Source organism: Aethalodelphis obliquidens, unplaced genomic scaffold (assembly GCF_003676395.1).
Source record: "Aethalodelphis obliquidens isolate GAN/ISIS:26980383/991018 unplaced genomic scaffold, ASM367639v1 scaffold8, whole genome shotgun sequence".
NCBI classification, from domain to species: Eukaryota; Metazoa; Chordata; class Mammalia; order Artiodactyla; family Delphinidae; genus Aethalodelphis; species Aethalodelphis obliquidens.
In genome coordinates, this window is record NW_020837952.1 from 54,034,523 (window position 1) to 54,047,135 (window position 12,613).

At 56.9% G+C, this 12,613-nt stretch overlaps 1 protein-coding gene across 2 annotated transcripts in view; it reads right to left on the reverse strand.

Moving 5' to 3' along the window:
* TMPRSS6 (transmembrane serine protease 6) overlaps positions 1-12,613 on the reverse strand; it is a 37,146-nt gene that overhangs the window by 7,155 nt on the left and 17,378 nt on the right. For both annotated transcript variants that reach the window (XM_027107540.1, XM_027107539.1), the window contains exons 8-12: positions 10,787-10,923; positions 9,340-9,452; positions 8,928-9,037; positions 497-642; positions 26-124 (exon numbers count right to left, since the gene is read on the reverse strand). In XM_027107540.1, coding sequence (XP_026963341.1) covers positions 26-124; positions 497-642; positions 8,928-9,037; positions 9,340-9,452; positions 10,787-10,923 — 605 coding nt within the window. The remainder of the gene's footprint in view (positions 1-25; positions 125-496; positions 643-8,927; positions 9,038-9,339; positions 9,453-10,786; positions 10,924-12,613) is intronic.

Genomic DNA, 12,613 nt, shown 5'->3' on the forward strand with positions numbered 1-12,613 from the left:
GCGACGGGGTGGGCGGGCAGCTCACCACAGTTTCTCTCATCCAGGCCGTTGGGGCAGTCTTTGACCCCGTCACAGGCAGGCACACAGAGTCCATTCACAGAGCAGAGGAACTCTCCAGGGCAGGCTGGACAGGGAAGGAGCCATTAGGACACGCATCAGCATGAAAACACGTGCAGACACGAGGCACCCGCGTGCTCACAGGTGTACCCACAGGCCTGTGTACACGGTCCATGTGGACATACATGTCCGGGCACATGCACACAGCACACACACGGGTAGGTATGAGTGTATGTACCTCGTGAACACGTATGACTGCCTTGCACACGTGAGCACACACAAAGCTGCATATGTTTATCCACACACACACACACACACACACACACACACACACTCCTTTTGACCAGCCTCTTGGTGCTTCCAGGGACAGCTCAGAGGCAGAGAGAAGCCGCGGGGGCTTAGGGGGTCCCGCCCCAATCCCCAGCCTGCCCACACTCACGATCTGACTGGTTGTACAAGCTGTAGTGCACCTGCACGCCGGGCCCGGTGAGGGAGATCTGGGACGTGAAGTTGATGGTGATGCCAGCGGTGGCCACCACAGGGATCCTCTCGGCGTAGGGCTGCAGGGTGCGCAGGCCACACAGCCTGGGGGTGACCAGAGACAGGCTCAGGGCCACACGGTCTGGTCCTAGGTAAGGAACAGCCTGGGTCCCCGTGTACAGACAGGGCAAGGACAGGGCGGTCGGAAAGGAAGGGGGAGCCACATCCCCAGCCCACCCCCACCTCCTCTGTCTTGATTTCTCCCTTGGGTGGCCACTCACCCCCAGAGTCATCTAGAAAGCAGCCTGGCTATGTCACTCCCCTGCTCAAAAACCTTCAATGGCTCCCCATTGCCTGCAGGATAAAAGTTAACGTCTGGACTCTAGTTCCAGTCACCTAGGAGCTGTAAGAGTCTAGCAAGTCAGAGTCCTTCTCTGAGCCTCACTTTCCTCCCTTGTAAAACAAGGGAAATTATCATGTCTGTTGACCTGACATCTGACAAAAGTCTCTAATGTGTCAGTGGGAGCAATAGTCCTTGACTGGTCTGCTCTCCATAGACTGGAAGGGATGTTCCTCCCGTGCTCGGTGTGGAGTGAGAAGGCAGCCTCGCTCCCCATTCAGGCCTTTCCCTCCCACTGAGAAGCCTCCACAGCCCTGGTGGCTTCCCTGTGACCCTCTGGGCATGAGGGAGGCACCAGTCCCGCTCCCAGGATCAGCAGTGCCATGCTGATGGGCGGCACCTTCTCCGTGAGTGGCCACACTCGGGTGGGACCACCCCCCAGCTGTGGGAGCACACTCCCATCCCTGTCGGACACCCCCGTCCCCATCGATCATGCTCTCGTTCCCACAGAGCAGGTGGAATTCCCCGCAGAGAGCAGGTAAGAATCCTCCCAACTCCAGGGTGAGGGGCACAGCGCTCATCCCACACGGTGCCTGGTCACACCTGGCCTTACACAGCAAGAGGCCATGCTTTCATGGAGCAGGCGCAGCCACGCCCCCCAAGCAGCGGGACCCTCCTCAGAGAGCAGCCTGGGGTTCCCTGCCTTCCCAGGCGGGACACCCTCAACAGAACAGATGGGTTGGCCCCATCAGCCCCTAGGAATGCCTCCCACAGGGAAGGGAGTATCCTCACAGAGCAAACAGGAATGCCTTTACAGGTGAGGGAAACACCCAGAACACGGGTGGAAAGGTCTGCAGACAGAGGTGAAAATGCCCCCAGCAGAGAAGGTAGGAGGAAGTCAAGAGAGCAAGTGGGAGTGCCCCAAAGCATGATGGGAACATCCCACAGCAGATGCAGCAGCCCACAGAGCCAGAAGCCAGAGGCTTCCTCAGAACTTCCAGAACACGGCAAGCATTTAATAGTTCAGTAATAGTTGGAGGCCCCGTTGCATGGGGATTTTGCGGTTCTCACAGCAACTCCACCCTGTGAGGAGGGATTGTTCTCATCCCGCTCTCCAGATAAGGCTCAGGAAGGGAAGTGCTGAGGTGGACGAGAAGCCAGCTTCCTCAGGACCCAGGAGGCCCCACCCAGCCTGCACTGTGCGGAGGTGCACCCTGACCGTCACTGCCACATGAGCTCTAGGGGCTGAGCCCTCACGTTCCCCATGACTCCCCTCAGACCTGGCCTAAGGTTTAGTTTCCCCATATACTGTTTGCCTGCAGTGATATTCTTGCCCCCATACCAATAAACAGTTCTCAAACTATGGTCTGGGGACCACTTGGGGTCCAGAGTAAAAATTATTTTTATAATAATTCTCAGGTATCATTTGCCTTTTTCACTCTCTTCTCACACAAGGTAAAGTGGAATTTTCCAGAGCCTATGTGATGTGTAGCCCATTGAATGCGGAAGCAGGTGTGGGGATTCATTTGTGGTCTACTAATCCAATTATTAAAGAAAGTTGCAAAAATGTAAAACGGTGAGATTATTCCTCACCAAATGTTTTTAGTTTGGGAAATATAATTAATTTTTCATAAAATATGTCCTTTATGTTAAAATATAATGGGTTTCTTATTATTTTAAATGAACTGATCAATATTTTTAAATGTTCTCGGTTTTCATTTCTAATACTGTAAATATAGGTTAAAAATATAGTTTTTATACAAGGCATAAAACTCTCTGGGGTGCTCCATAATTAAAGAGTACAGAGGGGTTCTGAGATGGAAAATTTTGAGAACCACTGCTCTGCAGCCAGGGGGACCAGAGCGGGATGAGGTGCCACCAGGGGGCGCTCCTGCACAAGCCTCGTCCTTATCCTTTTAAAACTAAGGAAGCAAGGGGGTGTTGTGGTTTGTTTTTAAAGTAGATCAACAAATGCTATCATGGATTACTATCCCCAGAGAATTGCCCTGGAGAGTGGACAGGGGATCTGGGGGCTGGGAAATACCGGGCAGGGGGAAATGAGGAATCAGGTGCGTTCCTGAACGTGCTTAAGGTTCAGGGGCCTGGGGCACTGTCCCCAGACAGTCACGGGAGACTGTGGAGAGACAGGGAAGGAACCAGAGCCGGGTTGGAGGGAACCAGAGCCGGGTTGGAGGGCAGTGGAATGTTTCAGTTTATAAGAATTTGAGGGCTGCAGGGTCACCTCAAGACTTGGCCAGAGGCTCTAAGACACCAGCATCTGCCAATAGGACATTTCTCTACCGGCATCCAAGAGAGGATTCCAGGATCGGCCTGCGGCTCAGCCTGGTACTCAGGCACCTGCTCAGCCTGGGCAGCATTCAGTCCTCAGCCTGGAGGCCTGGGGCAGACAGGAGGTGGCAGAATTTCTGGGGCGAGGCTCTTCATTAGCAGGAGCCAGAAAAGAGGCTGTAATCCGGCAGCTCAGGCTGAATCACTCAGCCTAAGGACAATCTGTTTAGCCTGTGCAGTATTAAAAACTTCTTTTCAAATGTAGTTGCCAGCTAATTTCACATAACATCTTAGATTCTTGCTTCTGAAAAATAAGCCCTAGAAACACTGGCTGGAAGTGATCAGAGGCTGCCCGGATTAGGCGGGGCACGTGCGGCCCAGCTAACCAGGTTCCTCCCTCCCTCCCTCTCCCCCACGCAGCCTGCCTCAAGGAACTACGCACGCACTGGCCCAGCCCCTTTGCACATCATCATTTCTGGTTCTTGCCGCAGTGCCTTCTGCGTGAGGGTTTGCGTCCTCTGGCTCTCCAATCCCTCCCCATCCACCAAATGCTGCCCCCTCCCCCCAAACCCTGTCCAAGGAGCACCAGAAGTCTGAAAGCTGTGGAGTCCACGTCTCATCTCAGCTACAAAGTGCTGGGGGTCTGAAAGCACATTTTTGCACCGGGGCTGCCTTGCGCTTTCTCACTTTTCTGGATTTGGAGAATTTTCCTTCTTGCCTCACCTAGACAGTAAGCAGGGATCCGGTCAACCTTGCATGTCAGCAACTCTACACAGGGAGGAGTTCAAGAAAGATTGGATGGTAGATGGATGGATGGATGGACAGAAGGAAGGAAGGGTGGGTTGGTGTATTGATGGATGGGTAAATGGATGGAAGGAAGAAAGAATTGGTGGATGGATGGATGGATGGATGGAAGGAAGGAAGGATGGAAGGATGGATGGAAGGATAGATGGATGGATACACACATACATGCATTCCCTTCCCTAAAGACAGGTTAAACGGGAAAGACAGTCAGCAAAGACAAGCACTAAGAAAAGGGAGGACAGCAGTCTCACTTGGTGGCCAGAGTGGTGGACCTGCAGCTGCAGAGCTGAGGCTGGGCTCTGCCACGTGAACCAGCTGTGCGACCTTGGGCATCTGCCTCAACCTCAGCAAGCTCCCATTTTCAAGTCTGTAAGATGGGGTGACAGCTCCCTTGTAGGGTGTTTTATGGCATGCGTGAGAAATGATTTCTTTGAAAACCAGCTGCTATCGTCGGGCTGTGAGCTCACCAAGGGCAGCAGCTGGAGCTCCTTCTTCCTCATCGCCAGCACCCGGCAGTGCCCGAGGAGCCTCTGTGGCCGCCCAGGGGATCAAAGGAGCAGAAGGGCCGCCCCATAGCCAGGCCGGGCCTGAGGGGCTCCAGCAGACCTGAGGAGCCAGGGGCTCTGCCTGTCCCCGTCGGTGAAGTGGAAATGGTTGCCGGATTTCACGAGGTCAGCTCCCTGCCCTGCCCCCAGGCCACTCAAAGGGCATGAGGCCTCTGCTGGGGAGAAACTGGGTAGAAAATAGGGAGGTAGGGGGAAGGCAGAAAGGGCTCAGGGGAGTGAGGTGACAGTGCCCAAGGACGCCCCGCCCGTGGGGGAACCCGCACCAGCCTCTCCTCATCACTGTGCTGGCACCTGAGGGGTGAGACACCCTCTCCCCACACCCACCCTCTGTCGCTCCTCGTCAATGGCCATTCTGGGCCCCAGGACTGTGCCTCCCCCTCCCTACAAATCCTGTGCCTGGAAATCTACACCCTTCCCCAGACCTCTTGTGTCTTTGCCACCCACACAAGCAGATTTTCCAACAAATGCTTATTCAAAGAATTTCCCAGCAACTACATAGGCTGCTGGTTATCAAAAAAGATCAGAACTAGAGGAAATGGTTTGTCCGGTGCTTACAGTCTGGAGGTACACCTCTGCCTTCCCTTCCACCCTCAGACACGGGCAGGAGCCTGGGGGCAGGGGGCCACGAGTCTCCACCGCGGGACCCCGGACCCTTAACGAAGGTCTGAGAAGTCAGGGATGGGACTTCCCAGGCTGCTCTCGGAGCGGACGAGAGGAGAGCCCCAGAAGCTGTCCGTCCCCTCAGCAGGATGCCAGTGCGTTAGTCGGGACGGCTCGGCCAAGGGAGGGAACAGCTGGCACAGCTGCTCGGAGGCTCTGCAGGAAGATTCTGCTCGAGTGTGAGCGCACAGATGAGCACGCGTACGTGCATGGATGTGTGCACACAGGCCCGCACGCCGCCACACACGCTCTGGATCATGCTGCCTAGCTCAACTCTGGTTTCTCTAGTTACGAGCTGGGTGACTTTGTGTGAATGTCTTTGCCTCTCTGTGCCTCAGTCCCTCATTGGTCTATGAAGGAGGCAGTGCGGGGCCTGCTTCCTCACCAGGTTGCTGAGGGTGATGGAAACGGCACCTGAGCTCTGGGCCTGCCTGGTGCAGAGCCCAGAGCCAGTTACGAACTCATGGCCAGCGCCTTCTGGAGCTCCTGCCCATCCCGGCCTGCAGGAGCCGGCGTCCTCCACCCACGATCTCACTTACTCCTCCCTGGATGGGGACCTGCTGCATGCCCACTTTTCAGATGAGTTACCTGAGGCTGGGAGGGGTGAGTCCTTGCTGAATGGAAGGAGAGGAGCCAGGGTTTGAACACTGCTGTGTCTCATTTCAACAGCTAAGCTCTTTCCACCTCTCCAGCCCAACTTGGAATGACATTTCATTAGGAGCTAATAAACACAACTTATTGGAAGACATCTTTCTGATGGGTAAATAATAAAAAGTTGGGGCCCTGGACCCTGGGCAGGCCTAACCCCCTTGTTTTACAGATGAGGAAGGGGGTGTACCCAGAGTTACATGCAGAAACCAGGTAACCAGACGCCCCCAAGCACATCTTCAACCCCCCAGCAGGGGGGGGTGAGACTTGGGAAGAGAGAGGAGGGGGTGGGAGTGCTGGACCTTGTCAAACCTCACCCTCCCACCCCACCCACAACCCAGCTGCACCCTGGTCCCTTGCCACCACTTCAAAAATGCAAAAAGACAAGAACAAGAAGCCAAGTCTTTAGTCCTCCCTAGACCTCAGTTTTCCCACCTGTACAATGGGTGAGGGTAGGGCTCGATGGTCAGCCCAGCCCACTTTCTATAGCTCAACGGTGCTTTGAGACAGTGGGGAAGGTGAGACTCCTCCAACCCCGATAGACTCTGTCACAGTGCCTGAAATTTCACCATTGCACTATCATTCCTTCTGATGAAGACTCTCCCCATCTGTGGTCCACACTTGAAACCCAAGGGTAGCTCATGAAGTCCCAGCACCCAGTGCCCACACCTTTGCCTGACCCTCCTGGCTGCGTCAGGGAGGCAGGAAGAAGGCCCTGCAGGGGGAGCACGTTGTGGACCACCGTGTGTCCTGCTGTTCATGGCTAGTGGTGGGCATGGGAGAGAGGCCCTGACTGCGGACCCATCTGGGTACTACTTAATCCCACTGAGCCTCGATTCCCTTCTCTGGGAAATGGAACGATGATGCCTCTGACATCACAGGCTGTCGGGCCATGAACTGATGCCCTGTGCTGAGCACCAAGCAGGTGGAATGGGGCGCCTGGTGCCAGGGCCCAGCTCCCGGCTAATGGAATAGCCATGGCGCTGGGGGCTAAGTGCGGGATCATCAGACCCAGGCCCTTCTCACCCCTTCCTAGCCCCTCGCCGAGATATCAGATTCAGCTATGGGGTTGAGAGGGTGGCGGGAAAAAACGCTATCACCATGTGGAGAACCGTGAATCGAGGACCACTCTCAGGGTCACTCTGGGCTCCTGACGCTGGGGGCTGAGCCCAGCCATCCTCAGTCTGGGAAGCCCCCAGGCAGGTGGGGAGGGGCCCTGAGGGAGCACCACAGAGGATCAAGGGCGCCAAGCCCAGAAATGCCACCCGCATGCTGGGACCCGTGGGACAAGATGCCTTCTGCTCTCCAAAAAGCACCGGGCCAGAGTCACACCACCTGACATCACCCCCAAACAGCACAGGCCTGAACTCACACCCTCGGCATGTCTTCTTTTTCCTTTTAATCATGGTCCCTGATAAATTGCAAACTCCCTGGAAAGGATGATGACGAGTGAACGAGCATCATCAATCCCCGCCCCCTTTCGTCTGGCTGACGCTTTTCAAAAGGATCAACCGATAAGCAAAATACAAGCGTTGGACTTCCCTGGTGGCGCTGTGGTTAAGAATCCGCCTGCCAAGGCAGGGGACACGGGTTCGAGCCCTGCTCCGGGAAGATCCCACATGCCACGGAGCAACTAAGCCCATGTGCCACAACTACTGAGCCCGAGTGCCACAACTACTGAAGTTCACGCGCCTAGAGTCCATGCTCCGCAACAAGAGAAGCCGCCCAATGAGACGCCTGCGCACCGCAACGAAGAGAAGCTCCCGCTCGCTGCAACTACAGAAAAGCCCGCGTGCAGCAACAAAGACCCAACGCAGCCAAAAATAAATAAATAAATTTATATATATATAAAAAATATATACAAGCATTGGTGAACGTGGACACCAACCCCAGAATCCAAGAATTCCAGAGTCCTAGAACTTTCCAATTTTAGTGTGCTGGAATCTTGGATACTCAAAATCTTTGAAACCGAGAAATCAAGAACCTTGCATATTAGGATCCCAGCCTCCATTAGACCCCTAGGACCTCAGGGTTGGAAGGCGAGCAGAGGCCCAATCTGCTACTAGATGTAGAATCTTCTCTTCAGTATCTCTGTACCGCAGGTGGGGAGGGGTCTCCCCAGATCTGCAAGGCTACTTTGAGATCCCTTCTCTCTCCCCAAGCCTCTGCCCCCGCTGCAAAAATGGAGCCATGGGAGGGTGTCCTTCTGCTTTCCCTCCCTGCCCCCGTTATCCCCTGTGCCTGACCCATCCTCTCTGCCTCTGAGGGACGCTCCCGCACAGCATTTAGACACAGAGCCCCTCCCCTTGTAAATACCCCCTCCTTGAATGCCCTAGTTCTCTCCTTCACTCCCCAGACCAGGGAAAGCGCGTCTGCACTGCCTCCGTTCCCTGCTTCCCTTGCAGACGTCAGGACCAACAGTGGCCCACAGGGTGCCAGCCATAGTAGGCATTTCCCAGCCTTCATCCGACTGATCAAACTGCAGCACGTCGACCAGAGGATGGCCTGGCCACGCTGCGTCCTGCCCACCTCCCCAAGGGACTCAATTCTTCCTCAGGAACTTTGTCACCGGGGGGCAAAGGGCAGGACAGAGAGCAAGGGCTGGCGCCCCACAGGGGGCACGGGTGACTCAGGGTGGCCCTGGGAAGCGGTCGGGTTAGCAAGAGCGGCATGGGCGCTGGCTCTGCAGCTTCACAGCCGGGAAGCCGCTTGAATGTGGCCAACAGCAGGGAGCGGGATAAGCAAGAGGTGTCTGCATTTGCACTTGTCGGGTTTAGGGAAAGGCACCCTAGCACTGCTGAGTCCTGTGGCTCTGCGTCATCTCACTTAAGGATTTGGGGTGACAGCACCCAAGGAAATGAAACCATTTCAGTCTAACTAGGACCAACATCCAAGGCGGCTGATGACAAATGTGTGTCTGAGACTTCTGGGTGGCAGGAGGGGAGGCTGAGGCCCGGGCTGGGGGCCGAGACAGGGACTGGGTCAAGGGTGAGGCAACAAGCCTGATGCCCCTCTGAGGTCCCAGACTTGGGCTCCCGAGGGGGGTTACCTGCAGGGACAGGAAGGGGGTTCCGGGCGGGTACCTCCGGTTCTGGATGGTCCACTGGCCTTGGGTGCATGGCATGTCGTATTTCTGCCTCCGCAGAGTGTAAGCATCAAACCAGAGGGCCAAGCCGTAGTCCAGGGATGGCACCTGGGACAGAGGAGCCAGTCACCAGGCGGCCCATGGGCTACGGCCAGGCGGTGGTCCCACCTCCCAGGACAACAAAGCGGGGAAGGGGCCTGCCAACACAGAGTGCCAACTGGGGCTGAGGTCTGTCAGTCACTCAGCAAACAGGCGTCGCCATGGCAACAGAACCATCCCACCCGCCCTGGAAGGATTGGTACCCAGAGCTCAGCCTGTGGGTGCTTCAGCAGAGGCAGGATAGGCTCCCCTCCCAGCTGGGATCCCCGGAGGTCTATAGGGTGCTCTGGGCAGAGGGTAGGTGGGCTCACCGTGAGGTGCCAGGAGCAGTGGGTGCTGGGTGAGTAGTAGCTGGGGAAGTATGGCGTGCTGAGGACACCCTGCAGCTCCAGCCGGCCTTCCAGGGTCAGATTCACCTCACAGGCTTGGCCCGGAGAACAGAAGTTACACAGGGTGCCTTGGACCCACCCCGCTGCACCTGCCAGCAGGTGGGGGGCAGCTGAAACCCATGCCCCCTACTGCCACTAAAGAGTACAGCCTGATGACTGAGTGTGAATGTGTGACCTTGGGCCTCAGTTTCCTCATCTGTGAAACAGGGACAATAACAGTACATACCTCATAGGGTAGTTGAGTGGATTGAACAGACGTGGTATGTAGTAAGTGCTCAATAAATGTTCGCTACTGACATCAGCTGTGCAACCCTTCACGGTTTACTGAATGTGCTCACTGCTGCGCCAGCCTCACAGTTACGGGGGTTGGGGAGGGAGAATCGATCCCCTTTTCAAAGATGAGGTTTGCGGAAGAGGAGCCACTTGGCTGACGTCACACAGTGAGAGGGCGAGGCATGGGCAGCAGGTGTGTTCCCAGCTAGCACAACACCTTCCATGGAAGTCAGGGGCCCTAAAGCCCCCATTCCCTCCCCGTAGAGCTATGTCAGAGACGCCCATGAGAACGGGCAGCTCTGGTACCTCTTTAGCTCCAGGGACTCCCAGGGGTCACCTGTGGACCTGGGCCACCAGCAGGAGACCAGTGGGGTGGACACCAGGGGACGGAGGGGAAAGCCGGTGGGAAGAGGCAGACTGACGGCAGAGGCGGGGAGAGGCTCTTTGTGTAGTTCCTGTTTGCAACCCTCCCTTCCACTGAGCCCAGGACAGCCCAGGACAGCCAGCCATCGGGTGTGAAGGGTGGGACGTGCTCTTCCTGAGAAAGGGGGTGGAGGAGGGGGAATCCGGAAGCAGGAGGAGAGTGGGGAAGTCTCAGTGGGGCAGCCTGGGGGACCCTTTCCCAAGGAATGCTGGGAATCGCCCTCCCCTGAGCCATCTCCAGGGACGACTGTGTGGTTGGCCTTTGGTGTGAGAGGGTTGTCTGGTGGACCCCACGCTCCAGGCTCAGCCAGGGTGGGTGCAGAGGGAAGAGGGGGAAGGGGAGGACAGAGAGAGGAGGGCAGACAGACAGTAAACTCAGGAAAGAAAGAGTCAGAAAGAGGGCAGGAGAGAGAATGAGGGGGAGATGAGGGAGGGTGGGAGAGAGGGGCAGGGGAGGGGGTGAGGGAGAAGGTGGGGGAAATGGAGCGAGAATAGAGAGAGATAAAGGGGGTCCAGGGGTGGGGGTGAGGTTGGAGAGCAGAGGCGCTTCCAGAACCTTCCCTCCCCCATCCCATCCCCAACCAGAGCAAAGAAGGTGAAGGCAAGCCCGAGGAGCACCCCTGGCTTCTGCCACTGTGCCCCTCCCATCCCCTAGGAACCCCTGACCCCTCACCCTGGAAGGCCACGGGCTGCACGGAGAGCACGAAGGGGTCATAGTAGCTGTGCAGGCCCTTCTTCCAGACCACCGCCATGACGGCACCCGATGCCAGGACCTCCACCACGGGCTCCTGGCGACTGCAGCCATAGACCCTGGTGGGACAGAAAAAGGTGGCGACGGGGGAGGCAGGGTCTGAGACGGGCATCAGGGGGGGCAGCGGGTTTCCGGGAGGAGCAGAGGAGGAGGGATTGGCAGCCTATACATCTGGGTCTTCGGCTAGTCTGCTGTGTGTCCTCAGGCAGGTGTCTGACCGTCTCTGGCCCAGGGGGCTGACTGGAGGCCCTGTAAGGGTCAGGCCAGCTCCTCAGGGGAGAGAAGCCAAAAGGTTACCCAGACTTCTGGAGCTTACAATTCGACTGTGAGGGCTCATTCCAGGCCCATAGCACCCCTCCACACCCTCAGAATCCCTGTGACCCCTGAGTGCCCAGTAGGCAGACCAGACTGGCACTATACACGCTGGCTGGCCACACCTGACCCCTGGCCCTGTTCTGGGCTGGAATAGAGAGAAGACAGGTGTGTGGTCTGGTGATCCCTTGGGCACCTCAGGATTCTACCCAGAGCCTGCCATGGGGGAGGCACAGAGGAAATAGCAGTATCTTAGAATTCTAGACTCTTAGAGGAATGTCAGCCCTGAAAAGGCTTTTCAGAGATTGTCAAGGTCAACCGCTTGGTTTCCAGGTGGGGAAACCCAGGCTCACGAACGTGCCAAGGCCCCACCCTGGGTCCACAGCAGAGACAGACCCACGCTAGGCACTGCCTGTGACGGCGCCTGGCGCCCCTGCTGTGTCCATGCCCATGGTCGGCCCATCTCAGGTGGGGTGCTTCCGGCTTCCCTATCCCTCACTCTTTGCCAACATCTGCCGAACTTCCCCTTGCCTCCGACATAATTCTCTGGAGCCCTTGCTAATCGGTGGACCAATTCCCAGAAAGCTAATAACCCTGCTTTCCCCGGAGGGGGCACACCAGCATCCAGCTGCGGGGTACTGCCTGGCCGGCGCCAGCCCTGGAGCTCTGGCCTTGACAGATGGGAGTGGGTGGCCACGTGGGGGGCTGCAGGCACCCAGGGAAGCGCGAGAAATCCAAGCACAGCCTCAAAAACACCACCCACAGCAGCCCTGGAAACCCTGGCCACTGGAGGGAAGACTGAGCAATCCCAGGAATTTCCCCAGGAGGGTCCTGGTGCCCCAGGGTCCTGGGAAGGGGCATTTCCCCTGGCCTCTGCCTGCCCAGGCACTGGTCCCCACTTCCTCGTCCTCCTGCTCTGACCACAGCTGGCTTGATCTCACTGTGGGGGGCGGGGGGAGGGGTCCACCCTGCGGTACCAGGCCCTCCCCAGCTCCACTGCTCCCCTCCTCCAGGAGGTGGGAGGTAAGATATACGGATTAAGAGGGACCTGAGGTCGCCTTTATTAGTTGCTTTTAATATTAGGGATTTCTTTTATTTACTTAGCAGCTGAGCCCTTGTTGTAACTAAAACGAGGTGAAAGTTGGTGGAGGTCCCACCAGCTCCCCCCGCCCTCCAACCCCGCCCCCGCGTCTTCCCATTACCACCAAAGTCCCCCCTTCATGGTCTGGGGTGCAAGTCTGAGGACCTCTCCAGTCTTGTCTGACCTGTCATTTTACACCTTCTCCAAGGGTCTGAGACGGAGTGAGCCACCTGGTGCCACAGTGAGTAGGGACAGAGCTGAGCCGGCAGTCAGGTCCCCTCTGCAGCAGCAGGCTGCGGGGGGCACTTGGAGAAGCCCCAGGGAAAGCGCTGAAGCGTTCCCACCCTCATCATTCC